Genomic DNA, 19,106 nt, shown 5'->3' with positions numbered 1-19,106 from the left:
CAACCTGAGATGGATCCAAATCTTCCGACTATGCGACAAATGAGGTTGGAGTTTCAAATTTTTGGTGATGGTGACCCTCTACAATGGCTTAATAAGGCAGAGCAATACTTCGAGTTGTATCAAATTCCAGAGGACAAAAAAGTGTCTATTGCTGCTATGCATCTAACCGATGAAGCAGCGGATGTTTGGCATCTATTCAAACATCAATACCCTGGGAATTGGCTTGGTTTTGCTGAACTTCTGATGCGAGAGTTTGGTTCCCATTCTAGAGCAGATTATCAGTCTGCTTTGATTAGGCTTAACCAAACTGGTTCAGTAAGTGAATACAAGTCTCAGTTTAACAAAAATGCAAGAAGAGCTCCGGGATTTTCAGATGATATATTGCTTGCCTGTTTCTTAGGGGGACTTAAGGAAGATATTCAGGTAGACGTGAGAGCAATGCGGCCAACCTCCTTGTACCAAGCCTATGAGTTAGCGATGATTTTTGAAGAAAGACATGCTGGCCACAAAAATGCGAGGTCCAATGTTCAAAGATCTCATTTTCCTAGCTACAATTTACAACAGAGAAATCCAGTTGCTTCAGGCAGAAACCTTCAAACATCTTCCCTGCGGCCACCAGTTGCTCAATCTGCTAGACATAATACACAAGCTAGTACTACTTCTGACAGAAAGTGGACTCAAAATGATTACCATGAAAGAAGGGCAAGAGGACTCTGTTTCTTTTGTGATGAGCCATATAAGGGAGGTCATGTGTGCAAGAGAACACCAGGTCAAGGACAAGGAAGAGCATTACTGATTGAAGGTATTCTGGAAGATGAAGTTGTCCCTCCTCCATCTGACTTTGTTGAAGGAGACTCTGATGACATGGAAACTAAAGGTGAGGAAACTGCCACTCTACAGTTAATTAATTGTATGGAAAATCCTATGACTATGCAGCTTAAGGGAATTTTCGGGAAAAAGGAAGTTCATGTTCTCATTGATGGAGGGGCAACTCATTCTTTTATCCACCCTAGCTTGTTGCAACATAGTGATATCAAGGTTGATTATGGCCGATCCTTGCAAGTTGTTGTTGCTTGTGGATTAAAAGTGAAGTCTGCTGGCAAATTACAAATTCAACTGCAGCTACAGGATACTCCAGTGGATATAGAAGCATTTATCCTTCCTGTTAATGGTTGTGAAATTCTTTTGGGAGCTACTTGGTTACGAACCTTGGGAGATATAATTTGGAATTATGAGAAAATGACCATGAGGTTCAGTTTGTTCGGGAAATCTCATTTCTTACAAGGCATTTTAGCTAGTGAGACTTCTATGGTGAGTTCTGCTGCTATGACCAAATTATTGAAACAAGAGAAGGAAGCCTTGTGTATTGAACTGTTAGCTATATCTGCTGCTAATGACCAACCTTTGAAAGATGTTCATCCCAATATTGTTTCTTTGATTGACAACTTTGCAACTCTTTTTGAAAATCCAATGGGACTACCTCCTCCTCGGTTACATGACCACAGAATAGAGTTAGTTCCTGGAGCTGCTCCCGTTAGTGTGAGACCTTACAGATTTCCACAGTTTCAAAAAAATGAAGTAGAAAAAAATATGTACAGAACTTTTGGCAGGGAGACAGATACAACCAAGCACCAGTCCTTTCTCTTCTCCCGTTATTTTGGTAAAAAAGAAAGATGGCAGCAAGAGGATGTGTGTTGATTATAGGTCCCTCAATGCAGTAACAGTCAAAGATAAGTTTCCCATACCAATTGTGGATGAGCTATTAGATGAGTTGCATGGTTCTGTTTACTTCACTAAGCTGGATTTGAGGTCAGGTTACCATCAGATTCGTATGCATGAGGCTGATGTCCACAAGACAGCTTTTCGCACTCACCAGGGCCACTATGAATTACTTGTAATGCCATTTGGTCTCACGAATGCCCCTTCTACCTTCCAGTCATTGATGAACGATATATTCAAAGATCACTTACGGAAATTTGTCTTGGTGTTTTTTGATGACATTCTTATTTACAGCAAGTCTCTTGAAGAACATCTACAACATTTAGCGGTTGTTTTTTCAAAATTGGAGGAACATCAGTTAAAGGTAAAGATGAGCAAATGCACCTTTGGAGCCAAGAGTGTGGAATACCTTGGCCATGTCATTTCAGAGAAAGGGGTGGCAGTGGATCCGGAAAAAATAGAAGCAATCAAGAACTGGAAAAAGCCTATGTCACTTAAGGGGTTAAGGGGTTTCTTAGGCATGGCAGGATATTACAGGAAATACGTCAAGAATTTTGGAATCATTGCTAAAGCACTTACAAACATGCTCAAGAAGGATAACTTTGTTTGGACACTTGAGGCTGAAACGGCTTTTGAAGAGTTAAAAGCAGCTTTGTGTTCGACTCCAGTTTTAGCTTTACCTGATTTTACAAAAAAATTTGATGTTGAGTGTGATGCTTCCGGTCTTGGAATTGGAGCAGTTTTGTCTCAAGAGGGCCATCCCATTGCATACCTTAGTAAAGCTCTAGCTCCCAAGCATCTAGCATTGAGTGTTTATGATAAAGAAATGCTCGCAGTGGTGATTGCAGTTGAACATTGGCGGCCTTACTTACTGGGACACCCATTTAGAATCATTACTGACCACAGAACGATTCAGTACTTTTTAAATCAGAGAATCACTACCCCTGCTCAACAAAAATGGTTGTTAAAGTTACTTGGCTATGATTATACCATTGTGTACAAGTCTGGTAATACCAACATTGTACCTGATGCTTTATCTCGGCAAGGTGAGTTGAATTCCTTAATGGGGGTCTCTAGCCCTGTGTTTGAATTTATAAATGACATATCCATCTTGTGTCACACTCATGTTGAAACTCAACGGCTGATGGAAGGCATTGAGCAGGGCACTATCACTTCCAAGAACTTTACCTCGTCTAATGGCCAGCTGCTTTATAAAAAGAGAATATTTGTTCCTGATGCAGACGATTGGAGATTGAAAATTATTAAGGAATTGCATTGTGGTAAGGGTGGCGGGCATTCAGGTTGGTTAAGAACTTACAAAAGGATTTCGAGGAGTTTTCTGTGGCCTGGAATTAAAAAACAGGTGAAGACTTTTGTTTCAGAATGTCTTATTTGTCAACAGGTTCATTATGAGACTATATCACCTCCGGGTTTACTTCAACCAAATCCAATTCCAGCTGGATTATGGACTGATATTTCAATGGACTTCATTGATGGCCTTCCTCAAAGTGCAGGTAAAACTTCTATTTTAGTAGTTGTTGATAGGCTGACTAAGTATGCTCATTTCATTGCTCTTAAGCACCCTTACACTGCTCGAAGTGTGGCTGAACTGTTCGTTCAGGAAATTTTTAGGCTTCATGGGATGCCTGAGAGCATTATCAGTGATAGGGATCCCATATTTCTCAGTGCATTTTGGAAAAATTTCTTTGAATTACAAGGGTCAAAGCTGTGTATGAGTACCGCATACCATCCACAGACTGATGGTCAAACGGAATGCTTAAATAGAGTTCTGGAACAGTATCTAAGATGTGTGATTTTGGAGGAGCAAGGTCACTGGACAGATATTTTGCCTTGGGCCGAGTGGTGGTACAATACCACTTATCACTCAACTATTAAGATGTCTCCTTATCAAGCTCTTTATGGAATTCCTCCTCCTCAAGTGAGAAAATATGTCCCTGGTAGTATTGCTGTTCATCAAGTGGATCTAGTACTGAGGAACAGAGATGAATTACTGAGCAAGCTCAAGTGTAACATGGAACAAGCTCAGGCCAGAATGAAGGTTTACTATGACAAACATCACACTGAAAGAGAGTTTGACATTGGTGATTGGGTATTCCTCAAATTGCAGCCATACAGACAAAAGTCAGTGCAGGTCAGGAAATCCCACAAATTGTCTCCAAAATACTTTGGTCCTTATCAGGTGATAGAAAAGATTGGTAAAGTGGCATACAAGTTAGAGCTCCCCGCTTCTGCAAGGGTGCATCCAGTGTTTCATGTATCTCTTCTAAAGAAGAAACTTGGAAGCTCAGTAGTTCCTTCTCCAACCTTACCTCCTAGTTTTGATACCAACAAGAGCAATTGGGTTCCTGCTAAGGTGCTTCAGCGAGCTTTATTCAAGAAGGGTAACAAACCTGAGGTGAGATGGTTGATTCAATGGAAGAATGGTTCAGAGGACGATGCCACGTGGAAATGTGCAGAAGAATTTCATAAGCGTTTTCCAGATTTTAAGGGGTAACTGATGGTGTTTGTCAAGGGAGGTGGGATATTGGGGCTCTGCTCCAATATTCAGATATTTTCATTGTTTTTACTTGTTAAATAGGAATCCTACTTTATTTTCAGTATTATTGGTAGTGTGCCATGTCAATAGTCATCTGCCAGCCTGTTATCACGTGTTTGTTCCTTATCTCTTAGTGGACACGTATCCTTCATTCTCAGCTATATGTACTGGCCTTGGCCTCATTGGAAGACTATGAAATGATATAACAAATTCTCTCTTTCTGCAATTTCCTTTACTTTCCTTCTATTTTAGTACTCTCTGGTTCCAGTACCATATTATAAGGCCTCGTTTGATTAACGGAATGAAAATCAATTTCCTTGTCTTTTTTTTTTGAAGAAAAAATGAGGTTCTTTTATGTTATTTCAATATTTCGAGGAGAGGTTCTATTCAGATCTCTCAATTTGCTATTTAGATCTCTTCTAATTTTTGTAAATTCTTTTTTCCTATTTTACCCCTTCTATAAATTAAAAAATAATAATAATAAAAACGGCCTCTTTTAATCATGTGTTCTCCTCAACAGAGTCAAATCCTCTTTCTTTCATTTGTTCAACCCACCTAAGGCTCTCTATTCTTTTAATATAAGGTCTTTTAATATAAGTTGAAACGATAATAGGAGAAAAACATGATATTGAAATGGGTTTAGTGAGCTCAGTACTTCCTGGGTCTGAGAAAGCAAGAGGTACCAAAATTGGATTGCTTCGCACAAAGAATTGGTCTTTATTATTATTTTTTTTATTATTTTTTTTTTAAAAAAAACCCTACCCCACTCCCACCCTTGATGGGGCTCGAACTCCTGACCTCTTATATAAGAGACCAAAGCCTTACCACCCCACCAAAGCCTTATTTTAGTTTTTTGGATGCATCAATAATGTTTAATGAGGCAAAGATTGAACCTTTTTGGAGGGAGGTGCAGTTTTGATGATGATGTGATGATCTTTTCTAAATTGGAATTAAATAGAGAATTTGTTACGCGCAAGAAGAAAATATGGAATATGAAAGCATGATTTGATGAATTCTTTGCTCATTTTGTTGCTCAAAAGGGAGGTTTGGCTTCCCGGTGTTTGGACCCAAAATGAGCATTTTGGTTTGACAAAGCGTGTCTTGGAGAAATTGAGCCAATATCAGTGGCTCACATATATATTTTCGATAAGTTCAAAAATATATTATTAAGAGGCTAAATAAGGCCTACCAAACATGGAAATGAAAAATCAACTTTAGTACATTTTCCTACTTCGGCTAGGAGAAAGCGAGCTAGACAAGAAATGAGGGATGGCGGACTAACCATCCGAACTCCAAATGAGTTGAAACTTTCCAGATTAATTCTAGATATCCCATTGATCATTTCTTATGAAGAGTGCCAAAGCTCGTTCGGAGTGGAAAACCTTCAAACAAACAGTCCAATTTTCTGCAGAAGCAAAACTTGGAAACTGGACCTGTAAGAGGTCCAGCAGTTTTTTCGGCCCAACCACTATATGAAAAGCTCTGAAAATTTATCATGGTGATCTACACTCATAGTGGAACATCTCTTATGAAGACGTCATGGTCAAAAACGGAGTGCTTGATGGAGATAAAATTGAAGGAATTTCCTTGTCTAGAAAGGCTTGGAAACTGGACCTGTAAGAGGTCCAGCAGCGTTTTCGGCCTAACCACTATATGAAAAGCTCTGAAAATTTATCAGGGTGATCTACACTCATAGTGGAACATTTCTTATGAAGAAGTCATGGTCAAAAACTGAGTGCTTGATGGAGATAAAAATTGAAGGATAAGGGAACAAAAAATGACTCAAACCTAACATTCCATTAAGTGTTTAAGTGCTCAAACCTAACATTTCATTAAGTGTTTAAGTGCTCAAACCTAACCCATTATGATTTGTTTTTAAGACCAAATAGTGTTGCTTGGTAGCCTATAAATAGAGGCTACAACATAGAACAAAGGACCAATTCATACATCAAAACATCTCTAAGATGATCTAAGTTCTCTCTAGAGCAAACCTCTCTAAGAGCAACTCCTCTCCTTCTCTTTCTTTTATCGGTGATCACACTCCTAGTCCTAGTCTTCTCAGAAGCCGACTTTCAGTGCCACCAAACCCTCTGTCAAAGTGCTTCGGTCCTAGTCTCCTCAGGAGCCGACTGTAGTACCGCGACCACAACGGTTACGGAACCAGCCAAGCAAGGGTAACGCCCTCGCAAACCAGCTAAGCTAAAGTCACGCTTTGGCAAGTTCTCTATACTTCCCGGTGATTTCGCTCTGCTCGACCTACAACGTTGAGTATCGACTTGGTAACACAAGATAAAGTCCTCACCACGAGGCAAAGAAGACCCCCACGACGAGGTTGGTGCTCTCCTCGTCTACAGTCGCTCAAAAGAAGTCAGGTCAAGGGACACCCCCAACGACCGCACCCGAACGGTGCTGGCACGCCCACGCAAGAAAAGAGACTGTTGACCAGCTCAAGAAAAACTGGAGCCAAACACCCGGATCCATGCCTAGAGACCGATTCTTGTTGTTTTTTAAGGTCTCATTGCGAGGAAGATCAAATAGCTAGGTTTGTGATGAATAGGAAATTCTTTCTCTTCTTCTTATTTTTTTAGTGGGTAAAATAGGAAATAAAATTTTACAAAAATTATAAGAGGTCTAAATAGTAAATTGGGAGGTCTAACTAGAACCGCCCTATTCTGAGGGATGAGAGATGAGGGATAAATTGGATTGAAACTAGGAAGAGGTTAGTGGTTTGATTGTATAAGGCCTCGTTTGGTTCACGGAAGGGAAATCAATTCTCTTGTCTTTTCCATGGGAAAGGGAAACTAAAGTTTCTGTCAGGTTTCCTTTCCACGTACTGTTTGGTAAAGAAGGAAAAGTATTCAGGAAAGATCATTTGATTTTCCTTCCGGTGTTTGGTTGGTGCAGGAAAGAAAAGTAAAAATATATCAATGTTTCAATAATACCCTTGTATTTTAAAATAAAAACAACATCATAAAAATTCAAAAGTACACAAAATTTTTATGCAAGAGAGGGTATTATTGTCCAAAACTTTTATAATAAATGCTGGGAAATGGGAAGGGATTTCCCATGGGGTCTGAGTGGAATGATTTTCCCCCTACTTTCCCCTATGTCAGGAAAGTATTTTCGGAGTTTGTGGTTACCAAACAAAAGAAAGTAATGACTTTCCTTTCCCGAGTTCTCAATTCTGCGTACCAAATAAGGCCTAAGTATTTTTACTCAGTAGCGCTTTTGCTATAAAACTCTATTTTCTTTTTCTTTTTTTAGAGGAAAAGAAAAATTCATTGATTCAAGAGATTACGTATAAACGCGCATGAATAAAAACAACGTCAATTAATTATGTTAAATGTATTGTTTCATATGAGTTGGAATTCGCAACGTCAAATGTTGGGCTAGTTTTTCGACTTTTGCCTTTAAAATGAAAATTGTCCATAAATTTCCGAAAAATCCAAAAAATTTGTTTGATGGAAAGGCCTAGGCTTGAGGTGAAAACTAGTTGAAAATTATTTACCAAGAAGAAAATAGAAGTAGGGTTTTACCTTTAACTCTAAACCCTTGTCTTCTTATTGGTCAGTGTCGTCCTCTTTGCGTTAAACCCTAGTCCCAAAACCCATATCTGAACTTGAACATCTGCCATCTCTCGCCATCAGGTAAAAACTCTTCCTCTGCTGAATTGATCGATATCGTTTTCTCTTTGTTGTACAATTTCGAATTGGGTTATTTTCCTTTGACATATTATTCCACACAAACTCTCTCTCTCATCAAAATACGATCAAATTCCGAGTGCCCACCAGCTGTTCGATTTTATGCCCAACAGAAAAGTGGTTTCTTGGAGTGCCATAATGGCGGTGTATTTGCATATACAATTGGCTTGCCCTGTTCAAGACTAGGGTTTCGTGGACAATTCGTGCCCCGATGAGTATATTTTGCAACTGCTCCTTCTTTCTTGCTTGTTCTGACCGTGGGAAAGTTGAAGGGGAAAAGCAGTGCCATGGCTTTGTGTTTATAATGCAGTTGTTAACATGCATTAATCCTGTTATTCACAAAAATCGTAGGGGCTATTCCACTTTAGACATGGAAAGGGCAAGGCAGTTTTGTATTCGCTCTCCAACGCTGGTAGATGATCGAGATGAAGATACATCATTTTCGCAAACAGGTTAAATTCTTTTGCATCTCCACCCAGTTTACTCAAATTGATTATTGTCTCCACTCTAGAGCATTTGAACACTGCAACAGATAGGAGATTTGGAACAAAACAGAGCTGTGTCAAGTCCTCCTGCCCAATCATTGTCAACTATTATATCTTCCACATTAGGATGGATAACCCCTAATGTTAAGTTGCTCAAGATGTTTTGTCTCCACGGATGATATATCAAGAGTTTGTCATAACCCCTGAGGTGTAGAGCTCGAGTGCCCTACATCGGATACGTAGGGGTAATGTTGACTTTTTACCCTGAAAAACAAAAAAACAAAAAAACCAACCCAGATCGAGATTCTCAGATTTTCTCAAGCTCTGCGTCTCTTTTCTTCTGCTCTTCTTCTTGCTCCCCCAGATCGAGACAACCTTCTCTGCTCAAGACTTCTTCTCTTTCTCATGCTTTGCGTCTCTTTTCTTCTGGTCTTCTTCGCAAATCGCAAGCCTTCTTGCTCAACCCAGATCGAGACGACCTTCTGCAGCCGATTCGGTTGGAGCTTGGAGCTTCAATTTGTAGCTACTTCGGGTACGTTTGTTCTGCATCTTCTGCTCTTCTTCTCATATTTGTTCTTCAGTTTCTAGCTGCTTGGAGTTTCCTCTCAGTTCTCACATTTGTTGAATGAGCGGCCTGTGCTTCATATTCTATACGGCCTGTGCTTCATATTTGTTTGTTGCTTCGAACGTTTTGATTTCCAACCCGGAGACTCTTATCCTATTACATAAGATTTGCCGTATCCACGTATCCGATCGAATCGTATCCGGATACTCGTACGCTTCTTGGGATTTTATACTTGTTAGATGATGATCATGTGATGTAATCTTAGACTACATTGCAGTAAAGCTTAGCTTTTGGTTCTGTTTTTGTATCTGTGCAGGATCAAATACTATTTGTTATTGTTGACCAGACTGTTATTTTATCGCCAAGTTAGCTTTCGGAGTTGTTTGTTTTACGTTGAGTTGATATTTGATTTAGTAATGGATGATACCGCACTGCAAGAGTGCTCTGTACCCGAAGATGTTCTCCAGACACTTTTAAGTGTGTCAAACTCATCTACGCTTGTAAAATCCTTGGAAGATTTGATACAAGTTTGTAAAACGGCTGATGGTCGCAAAGACCTTGCCGCTAAGAATGTTCTCCCCACAGTCCTCCAGCTGATTCAATCTCTCTCGTACCCTTCTGATCAACACCTTCTGACGTTGTCTTTAAGGCTTCTAAGAAATCTGTGTGCGGGGGAGGAAGCAAATCAGAACTCATTTGTTGAACAAAATGGAGTTGCAATCATATCGAATGTTTTGAGTTCTGCAAACCTTTCTCCGGAGCCAGATTTTGGGATTATTTGTGTGGGCTTGCAAGTTCTGGCTAACGCTGCATTGGCTGGAGAACGACAGCAGCATGCAATTTGGCAGCAACTCTTCTCAGAAAAATTTGTTGCTCTTGCAAGAGTTCGTAGCCAGAAGACTTGTGGTCCTCTGTGTATGATTATATACACTTGTTGTGATGGAACCCCTGAACTGGTTGCCCCACTTTGTGGTGAATTTGGAATAACTATTGTGAAGGAGATTGTAAAGACTGCTGCTGCAGGTAATTATGGATATATTCTTTTTATTGCTTCTTACATTTAGCTTCAATTAAGTTTCTCTGCTGAAACCTTGTATTCATGTATGAGGCTAATTTGTACCTTCTTATGTTTTGTCTGTCTAACCAGTTGGTTTTGGAGAAGATTGGTACAAATTGCTTCTTTCAAGAATTTGTTTAGAGGAACCTTTCTTCCGGCCACTTTTCTCTAGTTTACAATGTGTTGGTGGAAATGAGAATGGTGAAGATACAGAATGTGGGGAAGAGTCTTTCTCGAAAGAGCAAGAATTTTTGTTGGAAAACGTATCAGAGATCTTGAATGAGCGTCTCAACGAGATAACTGTTCCCAATGATTTTGCTTTGTGTGTTTATGGAATATTCAAGAACTCCGTCAGAGTTCTTAGTTATGCAACAAGAGGTAGGTCTGGACTTCCAACAGGCTCTATTGAGATAGATATCCTAGGATACTCGCTCACAATCTTGAGAGATATATGTGCCCAAGGAACACTAAGAGGATCAACAGAGAATACGATGGATGTTGTGGATGTTTTGCTCTCGTCTGGTCTCATTGAATTACTTTTGTGTTTGCTTCGTGACCTTGAGCCGCCAGCAATAATTAGGAAATCTATCAACCAAGCTGAGGACCAAGATGGATCAAATTCTTCTACATTGATACCATGTCCATACAAAGGTTTTCGGAGAGACATAGTTGGAGTCATTGGCAATTGTTTATATGGAAGGAAGCTTGTGCAAGATGAGATTAGGAGAAAGGATGGGCTTCTTCTGCTGTTGCAACAGTGTGTAACAGATGATGACAACCCGTACTTAAGGGAGTGGGGCATTTGGTGTGTGAGGAACTTGTTGGAGCGGAACCAAGAAAATCAGCAGGCGGTGGCTGAATTGGAACTTCAAGGGTCTGTTGATGTGCCCGACCTTGCTCGACTTGGTCTCCGAGTAGAGATGAATCCGGAAACTGGACGTCCGAAGCTTGTCAACATCTCATGAGATTTGTTACTGCTCTTGATAGCGCATTTCACAATTAAAGAATGAGCAACCAGTGTAGTCAAAGTGTAGTACATAGACCCCCTCAAAGATGTATTTTCAATCTTATCAAGTTCATTGTTGCCTAGACTTATACAGCAAAATTAACATTGTTTTTGCATTATTTAAACTCAGTGCTTCGAATTAGCCACACATAAGCAAAGATGCATAATCGGACATGTTATTTTGGAAAGCAGGAGATATCAATAATGTAATGTGCCAAATTGGCAGAGTTGTACAATGGGTTGTTGAACAACAAAAGAGAACCAAACTGTACAAGTATATTTTATTGGAATTCTTCTCTGAACAATCTGGATGTGATGACAGGCAGACCAAATGGTCAGGCTTCCTTGAATGCCAAAGAAGCGAGTTGGTCTACCAAAGAATGAAATTGAAAAAATAGGGAAAAACCCTAAAAGCACTTATATTTCCTGTCGAATAAAACAAAACCCTAAAAGGATGGTGTCTAATGCTATGCTAAACGAAACAAAAAAGTTTCAAAACTGTACTGACTGAGCTGTTCTCTAAATCAAACTGAACTGGTGATCAAATTGTCAAATTTTCTTGAATGCCAAGGAAAGAACCAGTTATATTTCCTCCTACGTCGGGGAAACTCTCACATCCAGGAAGGGATGTCACTTTGCCTTTTCGATCAATTTCAACTGGATACTTCAATAGATGACCCGTCATCTCTGTTGCATCCTCAGCAGCAAATTGTTTCCAGTTCATCTCACCCATTGCTCTAACTCTCCTAACACATTCAAGACTCTCTGGTTCTCTAAAACAGTCCTCAATGGTTCCTGTGTGCTCTGCCCATAGTGACATTCTATATCCATATATCTATCGAGCAAAACATTCGCAACTTCAGGCCATATAAGTGAAAAAGCATACAAACAGTTATAACTATGTCCTTTTACAGACTCTAATAACTCAAAACCAGCATATAATCTGGATACTGTGATTACCTCTCCAAAAGGACTAGAATGATTTCTTGCCCATGTATGATGAGGTTGGTAGGCCCCCATTGCTATTTCAGTGTCTCTTGTCCCTTCCATAGAGCGCTGATTAATGTTTGCAGACCCCACTATTACATACTCGTCATCGACTATCATACCTTTCGAGTGAACATAAATCATAAATCGCCTGCTTTTTTGACTAAATGCCTGGAAAAAGGAGACAGTAGATATATAAGTATATTTATGCTAAACAGTGCAAGGAAACTTGGGAATTAACAACAGTAAAATATTAGAAATATTGCAACTCTCCTCTCATTCCAAATCATGCCCAGAAAATTAATAGGACATATCCGGTGTGCTGCTATTAGGTACAGGCACCTTCTGCCTAGAAGAGTAAACGGGCCCTTGCTTGTACCATGACTGGCAGTTTTAGGGGTAAAAGATTTACCTGTGGAGTGTTTGCTGCAGCAGGACTTCCAGAAACAGATGTATCATTTCCATCTATAGCCTCACGATTTCCAAGACAAAAGAAGTTTAAATAGTCTTGGGGGCAGAATGCACCCTCCAACCCCATTTCCACTAACGCCTTGTAAATTGTCTCATACATCATTTGCATTGTCTTGTGCTGCAACAATCAATAAAAGATCCTCAGAGTAAATAAAGTAAGCCACACTGCTTTAGATTTTATTAGTACACTGGGTTTTCTATCTTACAATTCACTCATATGATCAAATTTTATAATTTCTTTTCTTAATAATCTCTCCTTTCTCACCCTTCCCTTTAAACAACAGTTCTACACAATGATATAAACCAAAACAATGTAACCCATTCAGTTCCTCTATAGGTTCTACAATTGATATTTGGATTCAAGTGGATGTTGTTTTGGAACTTATGGTTATCATAATCTTCTTGCAGCCCTAATGTCCTTGCCACGAGAGGAGTCGCACACCTAACAATGAGTGAGCATTTCCAATTTGGAACACAACCATTTAATCTACCCCTGTTTCCAGTTACTCAGTTCCTCAACAGGTACAAATTTCACCAACTAAAGAAATAGTATAGGTGCATTAAAAATTTGGAATTCCTAATATAGATATCAACTACCAAGTAAACAAATGAAGCCCACCTGCCAAAATAGAATTCTTTGTGTTGCTGCACCAGTCGGAACACCTTCCGGCCACATTGGAATAACAATATACGCAGCGAATCTCTCGTGTGCTCTGATTTTCTCAGCAATCTTAAGGGCAATTTCCATGGGAATCAAATTATTAGCACCTGCATAAACATTAACAGATAGTTTAACCATAGGAGCATGATTGCAGATTCAAATATACAGCTTACAATGAATTGGCTCTTAACCATAGGTTCAACTTAAAGATGCTTTCTTTCATGGTCCTAATGTTTTAAGACAGTTGTGTACTTTCACGCTAACCCATGCACTGTAAAACTCATACTCATCTACTATGAATTCAATCTTAAAAAGTATGGGCATAAGCTATCAATATGGTCTCTTCAAACCAAAATGTTCCTCTTTATATTGACAGAGATGATGACTATTTTCAATCTTGAAAAGCAGGCAGTTTTACCTATTTAGCTATGAATACAGGCTTTCCAAATGAAAATATTCCTCACCTAAGTCTTTGTATTGATTCCAATTGTATGAAGACCCAATAAAATATTGATTCTCTATATATATGAAATGCTGGGCAGCACGGATGGCCTTCACATATGCTGTTTGTATGCTCATGTCGATCAGCACATTCTTTCCGCATACCAGATTCTGTAAGAATAGTGCATTAATCACCAGTTCAAACTCAACTTCCAAAAGGTCACAGTAAAGAGAAAATTATCAGTAAATGTTTTTCACCTTGCTTGTTGCTTCTTTTGGATCCTTTGGGAAACCTTTAACAGAGTTTGAATCAATTGAACGAAAGATCTGCATTGGTGAAACACCCGGAAAAGATTAGTTTTAATAGTTTGCTTTTCTTATTTTTTATTTTTGGTTTGGATATAGGATTTACTTGGTCTCACGCATTTACTAGTCGAGCAAAGTTCCAGGGGCAACTTCAATAATCAGTTATAATCATTACCTGAACATGCCAGGTTTCAGGATCGTTGTCACTAGTGGAAGCAGCATGGGCTGCTCCAATTATGTCTGGAATCCTTTCCAACTTGAGCAAAGAATCATTGTAGGTTCTTTTCAGTTTCTTCATCCCTTGTGGTTTTGAAGCCTTTAACCAGCGCTCCTCAAAGTTGGTCAGAACATCATATGCTGCTGGACCATCAAGCCTAGAGTGCAAATCATGCCATGGCTCTCTTGGACAACCAGCGGTGCTACCCTTTTATGTGATAAAATATATATCAGAGGAAAAATTGCGTTGGTTACTTAAATAATAACAGTATCACATAATATACCAATTTCTTGGCCAGAATTTACAATTTCTTAGTCTATAGACAGGAAGAATGACAAAATTTGTTGTATATACTGGTGGTCTAACTGTATGTCTGCCTCTAAATACTGAATGACTACATAAGAGGTAGAATAGTAGCATAATATTAGGGGAGTGAAATTCACACTCTCCATTTTACAATCCACACTCCATTTTTCTTTTCTTAGTAACTTAAATTTCGGCTTTTTATAAGAAATTCAACCAAAAAAGGAAATGAGTGTAGATTACAAATTACGGAACGTGAATTTCCATTCTCCTAAAATTATTCTATAACCTTCTATTGCGATTTGATGTTTTTCGCCTAGCCCATGTCTTAATGCATTTTCAATTTGTTTCTTCTGTATATCCTCAGTTTAATTCACAAAGGGACATCATTATTTCACATGATATAAATCGGTAGCTGCCTCTGTGCCATTTATAATAGTTGTGACAAGTTAAGCTTTTTCAGAAAAGTAAACCATGCAATTACAAAGAGAAGATCTAGTAATTACCGTGAACGTTGGGTTGTGGTAGTCATCTTTATGCACTGTTTTCAACGTCTTAAATAGCTCATGGTTTGGACTATCATATCGACCATCACATAAGTCAAGTCCTCCGACAAAAGCTAGGATTTTCCTCCTATTATGGCCAGCATCAGCATCCACAATTACGGTTTTCTGATGATGCGTATAGATCGTCCCAACTTCCTAAGAATAAAAAACATGAAGCAATTCAATGCCACACATTTCACAACACAGAAGAAAAAAAATCTAAGGAATTTCATCAAGACCAATACATGAAAAGAAGTTATATTACTGAACTCAGTTAAGCCTAAATTTCAGCTAACAGAGGTCAACAAAAGAGTTAGATTATGGCTAATATGAAAATATAGTGTTTAGACAATTCCAATTGCTCTGCCTTTTTATCTACATATAATAAAATGTAATTAGCTTATAAAATGAGAGGAAATTAAGAAATTTTCAGAAAAATTAATGTTTACATGATCTGGAATTATATGTTATGCCTTCTGCAAGGCAATATATGGAAGAATTATCCTGTGGAGTTCATTCTCTTCGAAGTGATTGATGAGTTCAGTGTTAAATTGTTTAGTTTGCAACTGATAGATAAAGAGCAGGCTTTACGATATATATCGATTTTTCTCAAATTCTGCAAGAAACTGAGAATGCTTGCAAATTTCCAGAAAGTTTTGTCAAACATTTAAAGATGGAAGCAGAAAATAATTGCTTGTGCCTTACTCTTTGTTTAACCCAGCTATGTCGTTTTCCAGCAGTGCGGGGGCAAAGCAACACTTGTACCGAAGAGTGCTTAAAAAACCGCCGAATTTCCTCATCATGGGTTTGCATGATTCCATCCTGTAACAAATAATTTCATGAGAAATACACAAAAATTAAGTAAGAGGACTTGCATCAAGAATCTCACAAATCATGACATTATATGAAGGTTAACAATTCAATGATAGATTTAGAACCACAGTCCCTTAAGATAGGGTTCCAGAATTTGAAATTGAAAGATACTTACAGTTTTATAACCCAAAATGCTCCTTGAAGTGGGGTCATCCCACACAAGCAGCAGTACTCTCACTCCTTCCTGGGACTTGGATCTCAGAAGATCACCTATGGTGACATTAGATGCTGCACCACCATCCCGAACCAGTTTAACATTGTGCCAAACCGACCACCCAGCAATGTAAATCAAACGCTGTGCTTGACGTATTGCATCAAAAATGTCACGCCAACACTTCCCATGCACATATGGCCTCCCCCCACCTAAAATCAAGTTCGGAAGACAACCGTCTGGGACGTGAGCATCTTGGTAAAGAGTTACCTTTCCACCTGTCCTAAGAGGAAAATAGGTGCCAGGAACCCCATAGTAATCAGGGCCTGCCCCAACTCCATTATGGTAAATGCTCAATCTCTCAATTGGAGTGTACTGAATTGAAAGCCTGAGGACAGCTCCAGGTTTACAAGGCTTCCCACTAGCATTCAGGATTGGGTAAATTCCCTCAACTCTTGCTCCCAAGTATATATGTTCTACTGGAATTGCCACGACTCCAATAAGCTGGGATCCCACAAGATCACTATCTTTAACAACAAAGTGCACTTCAGGTGCATAATGCGCTACTGGAACATTGAAATGTTGCCTCCAAACAGGAAATTCAGAATTGCTTATCACATATGTCCTCCCAATTACAGCATTTGCAACTGAAATTGAAACATACGGATCACTAGTAATCCCACGGTTCGACTGCCCATCAGCTTTGTTGCTTCCAGTCCCTGGAAACTTCATAAACATATCCCCCAAAGTCTTGTGGAACATGTCCATATTCGGCAGGTTTTTCGCTTCATACACCCAAATATCCAGATTCCCATGTAAGAGCAAAACCTTCAAGGACCCTTTATTCTGCAATGGAACAATCTGCAAACTCTGGCTATGTTGAGACCCATTGATTGAAGTTGTCGGGGTCAAAACAGGACTTGGCTGTTCAGTCTGATTCCCTGAATAAGTACTACTCGCCTCCCAAGTCGTAAAGGAGCTATTAGGATACCCATAAAACTCCCCCACCTTATCACACCTTGCACTCGAAGGTGCTGACGGCGCCACTGAATTATCAGTTGGCTGGTTCTCAGACAAATGCATATTACTCAAAAGCTGATCCACTGGGGGGTAACCAGAAGCCTCAATTCCTACAGGACAACTATCATACCTCTGGTGAAGAGAGAACCTACTGGCATGCAGAGGGGACTGGTGGGGGCTTTCTACTGGCGGGTACATCCCTGACTGCTGGTACTGATAATGGTTAGAGTCATACTTAAAACTACCACTCCCCTGGTGCTGAAGGGTTGGCAGAGGACCACTATTTGTACTTGGCCGGGCCGGAGGGTATGGATAGGGATAAGGGGGCTGATTGTAGTCGAAAGGGCCCGAATGGGAAGAGGCTGAGGATGGTGATTGTGGATATGATGTAGGTGATGGAGGGTATGTAGTTGAAGAATGTGAAGGTGAAGGAGGGTATGCAGAGGAAGGAGGTGGAGCTGAGGGAGGGTATGCAGAGGAAGGAGGTGGAGCTGAGGGAGGGTATGCAGATGAAGGAGGTGAAGCTGAAGAAGGGTATGGATATGGGGCATGTTGATAAGGAGGAGGGTATGAAGTATAAGGGTATGGATATGGAGCTGGAGCAGGAGCAGGAGGGTATTGATCTGGTGGAGGAGGGTATTGAGAAGGAGGGTATTGATCTGAAGGAGGAGGTGGGTATTGAGAAGGAGGGTGATGTGGGTATGGTGGGTAAGCATTCTGGTATGGTGGATAATATGGTGGTGGAGAACCATTGTTATCCATCTTTTGGTTTCAAAGAAATTGAATCAAAAACTTGAATATCTGTAATGGGTTTTTTCCAATGAAACTTCTGTAATACATGTATTCTATATTGAACTTGATCTCCAACCCACAAGCTAAAAATAGAGTTTCAATCAAACAACCATATAAAGATTCAATCTTTGAGTCAAGAAGAGCAAAATATGAATTGGGTTTTAGACCAAAAGCGTGTTTTGGGATCACAGAAAAGAGAAAACTTGAGGGTTACCTTGATGAAAATAGGAAAAAACTTAATTAGGTGGGCAAAGTTGGAACCTTCATGGAAAAAACAAGAAAGCTGCACCACTTTTCTGAGGAACAAACCTTCTTCTGCATTTGTTGCGTGTTTAACAAAGCGTGTGTGCAGTAATTAGAATCAGAGAGAGAGAGAGATCATTCTCTTATTGCCTAAAACAGAATTTTTTTTACGCTTCAGGTTTCAGCCGCCGGTTTCCGTCATCGTCGATGTCTACGTGGAGCGACAGGGTTGGTCAGACGAGAGCCAGCTCAGCGCTTCGTTGACACGTGGAGTCCCCCTTGTGTGTATTTGTACTGACCTGACGTTAACAAGAGACAAAATCAGAAGAAAGGCTCTTTTCGGGAAGTACGAGATTAATGACGCAATAAAACCAATAACTAGAATTTATTACCATGTTTTTCTAAAATTACCGTATTTTCTGTCAGCAAGATGTGGGCTATCTAGGCTCATAAATGGAAAGGACAGATTTTTCATTTTTGGTTGGGAGGAAATTGGTTATTGGTTATATCTCTTTCCGAGTTTCCATAATGGTATCTAGTAATACATTCTTTCTATAATTTTACAATTTTACAAGAATCAATTTTCAATTTTGTTCTACTCGCCAAACAGAATCTCATTAAATTTTGTACTAGTCGACTTAAAATGTAACAAAGTGGTGACCCGCATGACCCTTCATGCCCATTGAAATTTATTTGGAAGATATAAGCGCTCTTCGAAGACCAACTAAGTTGTATCTAGTAGTGTTTTTCCTCTTTTGGTGGGAAGACTCTTCAAAGTATAATTTTTTTGACGAAAATAGGTAAGCTCTTTCATTAAATTCAGCAAGCAGTAGAAGAACGAAACACCCCTATGAGGTCAACAGAAAGCAATCGTCCCTTAGAACTATAAGGGCATCTCCCACCGTAAGCCATAATCCTATTTATGGCCTTCAACATGCTCCCACCGTAAGCTATATCCCAAATGCCAAGAAAAAAATTTGGCCTTCTCAAATTTGGTAAGCCAGAT

At 39.5% G+C, this 19,106-nt stretch overlaps 2 protein-coding genes across 3 annotated transcripts; one reads left to right on the top strand and one right to left on the bottom strand.

Moving 5' to 3' along the window:
• The first annotated feature begins 7,796 nt into the window (after nucleotides 1-7,796).
• LOC133715490 (uncharacterized) lies at nucleotides 7,797-11,248 on the top strand. Of its 2 annotated transcripts, none has more exons than XM_062142004.1 (3): nucleotides 7,797-7,923; nucleotides 9,344-10,050; nucleotides 10,175-11,248. In XM_062142004.1, the coding sequence occupies exons 2-3, from the start codon at nucleotides 9,444-9,446 to the stop codon at nucleotides 11,047-11,049; spliced, it is 1,482 nt and encodes a 493-aa protein (XP_061997988.1). In that variant the 5' UTR covers nucleotides 7,797-7,923; nucleotides 9,344-9,443; the 3' UTR covers nucleotides 11,050-11,248. The 2 variants fall into 2 exon arrangements, with proteins under 2 accessions (XP_061997988.1, XP_061997987.1); XM_062142003.1 differs by lacking the exon at nucleotides 7,797-7,923 and adding an exon at nucleotides 8,023-8,994.
• A 100-nt stretch (nucleotides 11,249-11,348) lies between these two features.
• LOC133715489 (phospholipase D gamma 1-like) lies at nucleotides 11,349-18,215 on the bottom strand. Its single transcript, XM_062142002.1, has 10 exons — nucleotides 16,010-18,215; nucleotides 15,727-15,843; nucleotides 14,983-15,177; nucleotides 14,132-14,380; nucleotides 13,909-13,977; nucleotides 13,674-13,821; nucleotides 13,168-13,316; nucleotides 12,490-12,666; nucleotides 12,051-12,248; nucleotides 11,349-11,925 (listed from the first exon to the last, which is right to left on the bottom strand). Exons 1-10 carry the CDS (start codon nucleotides 17,825-17,827, stop codon nucleotides 11,632-11,634), a joined length of 3,414 nt encoding a protein of 1,137 aa, XP_061997986.1. The 5' UTR covers nucleotides 17,828-18,215; the 3' UTR covers nucleotides 11,349-11,631.
• Between the last annotated feature and the right edge of the window lie 891 nt (nucleotides 18,216-19,106).

This window comes from Rosa rugosa, chromosome 6 (assembly GCF_958449725.1).
Source record: "Rosa rugosa chromosome 6, drRosRugo1.1, whole genome shotgun sequence".
Classification (NCBI taxonomy): domain Eukaryota; kingdom Viridiplantae; phylum Streptophyta; class Magnoliopsida; order Rosales; family Rosaceae; genus Rosa; species Rosa rugosa.
Note: the sequence above shows the minus strand (reverse complement) of the source record. Positions and strands in the feature narration are given on the sequence as shown.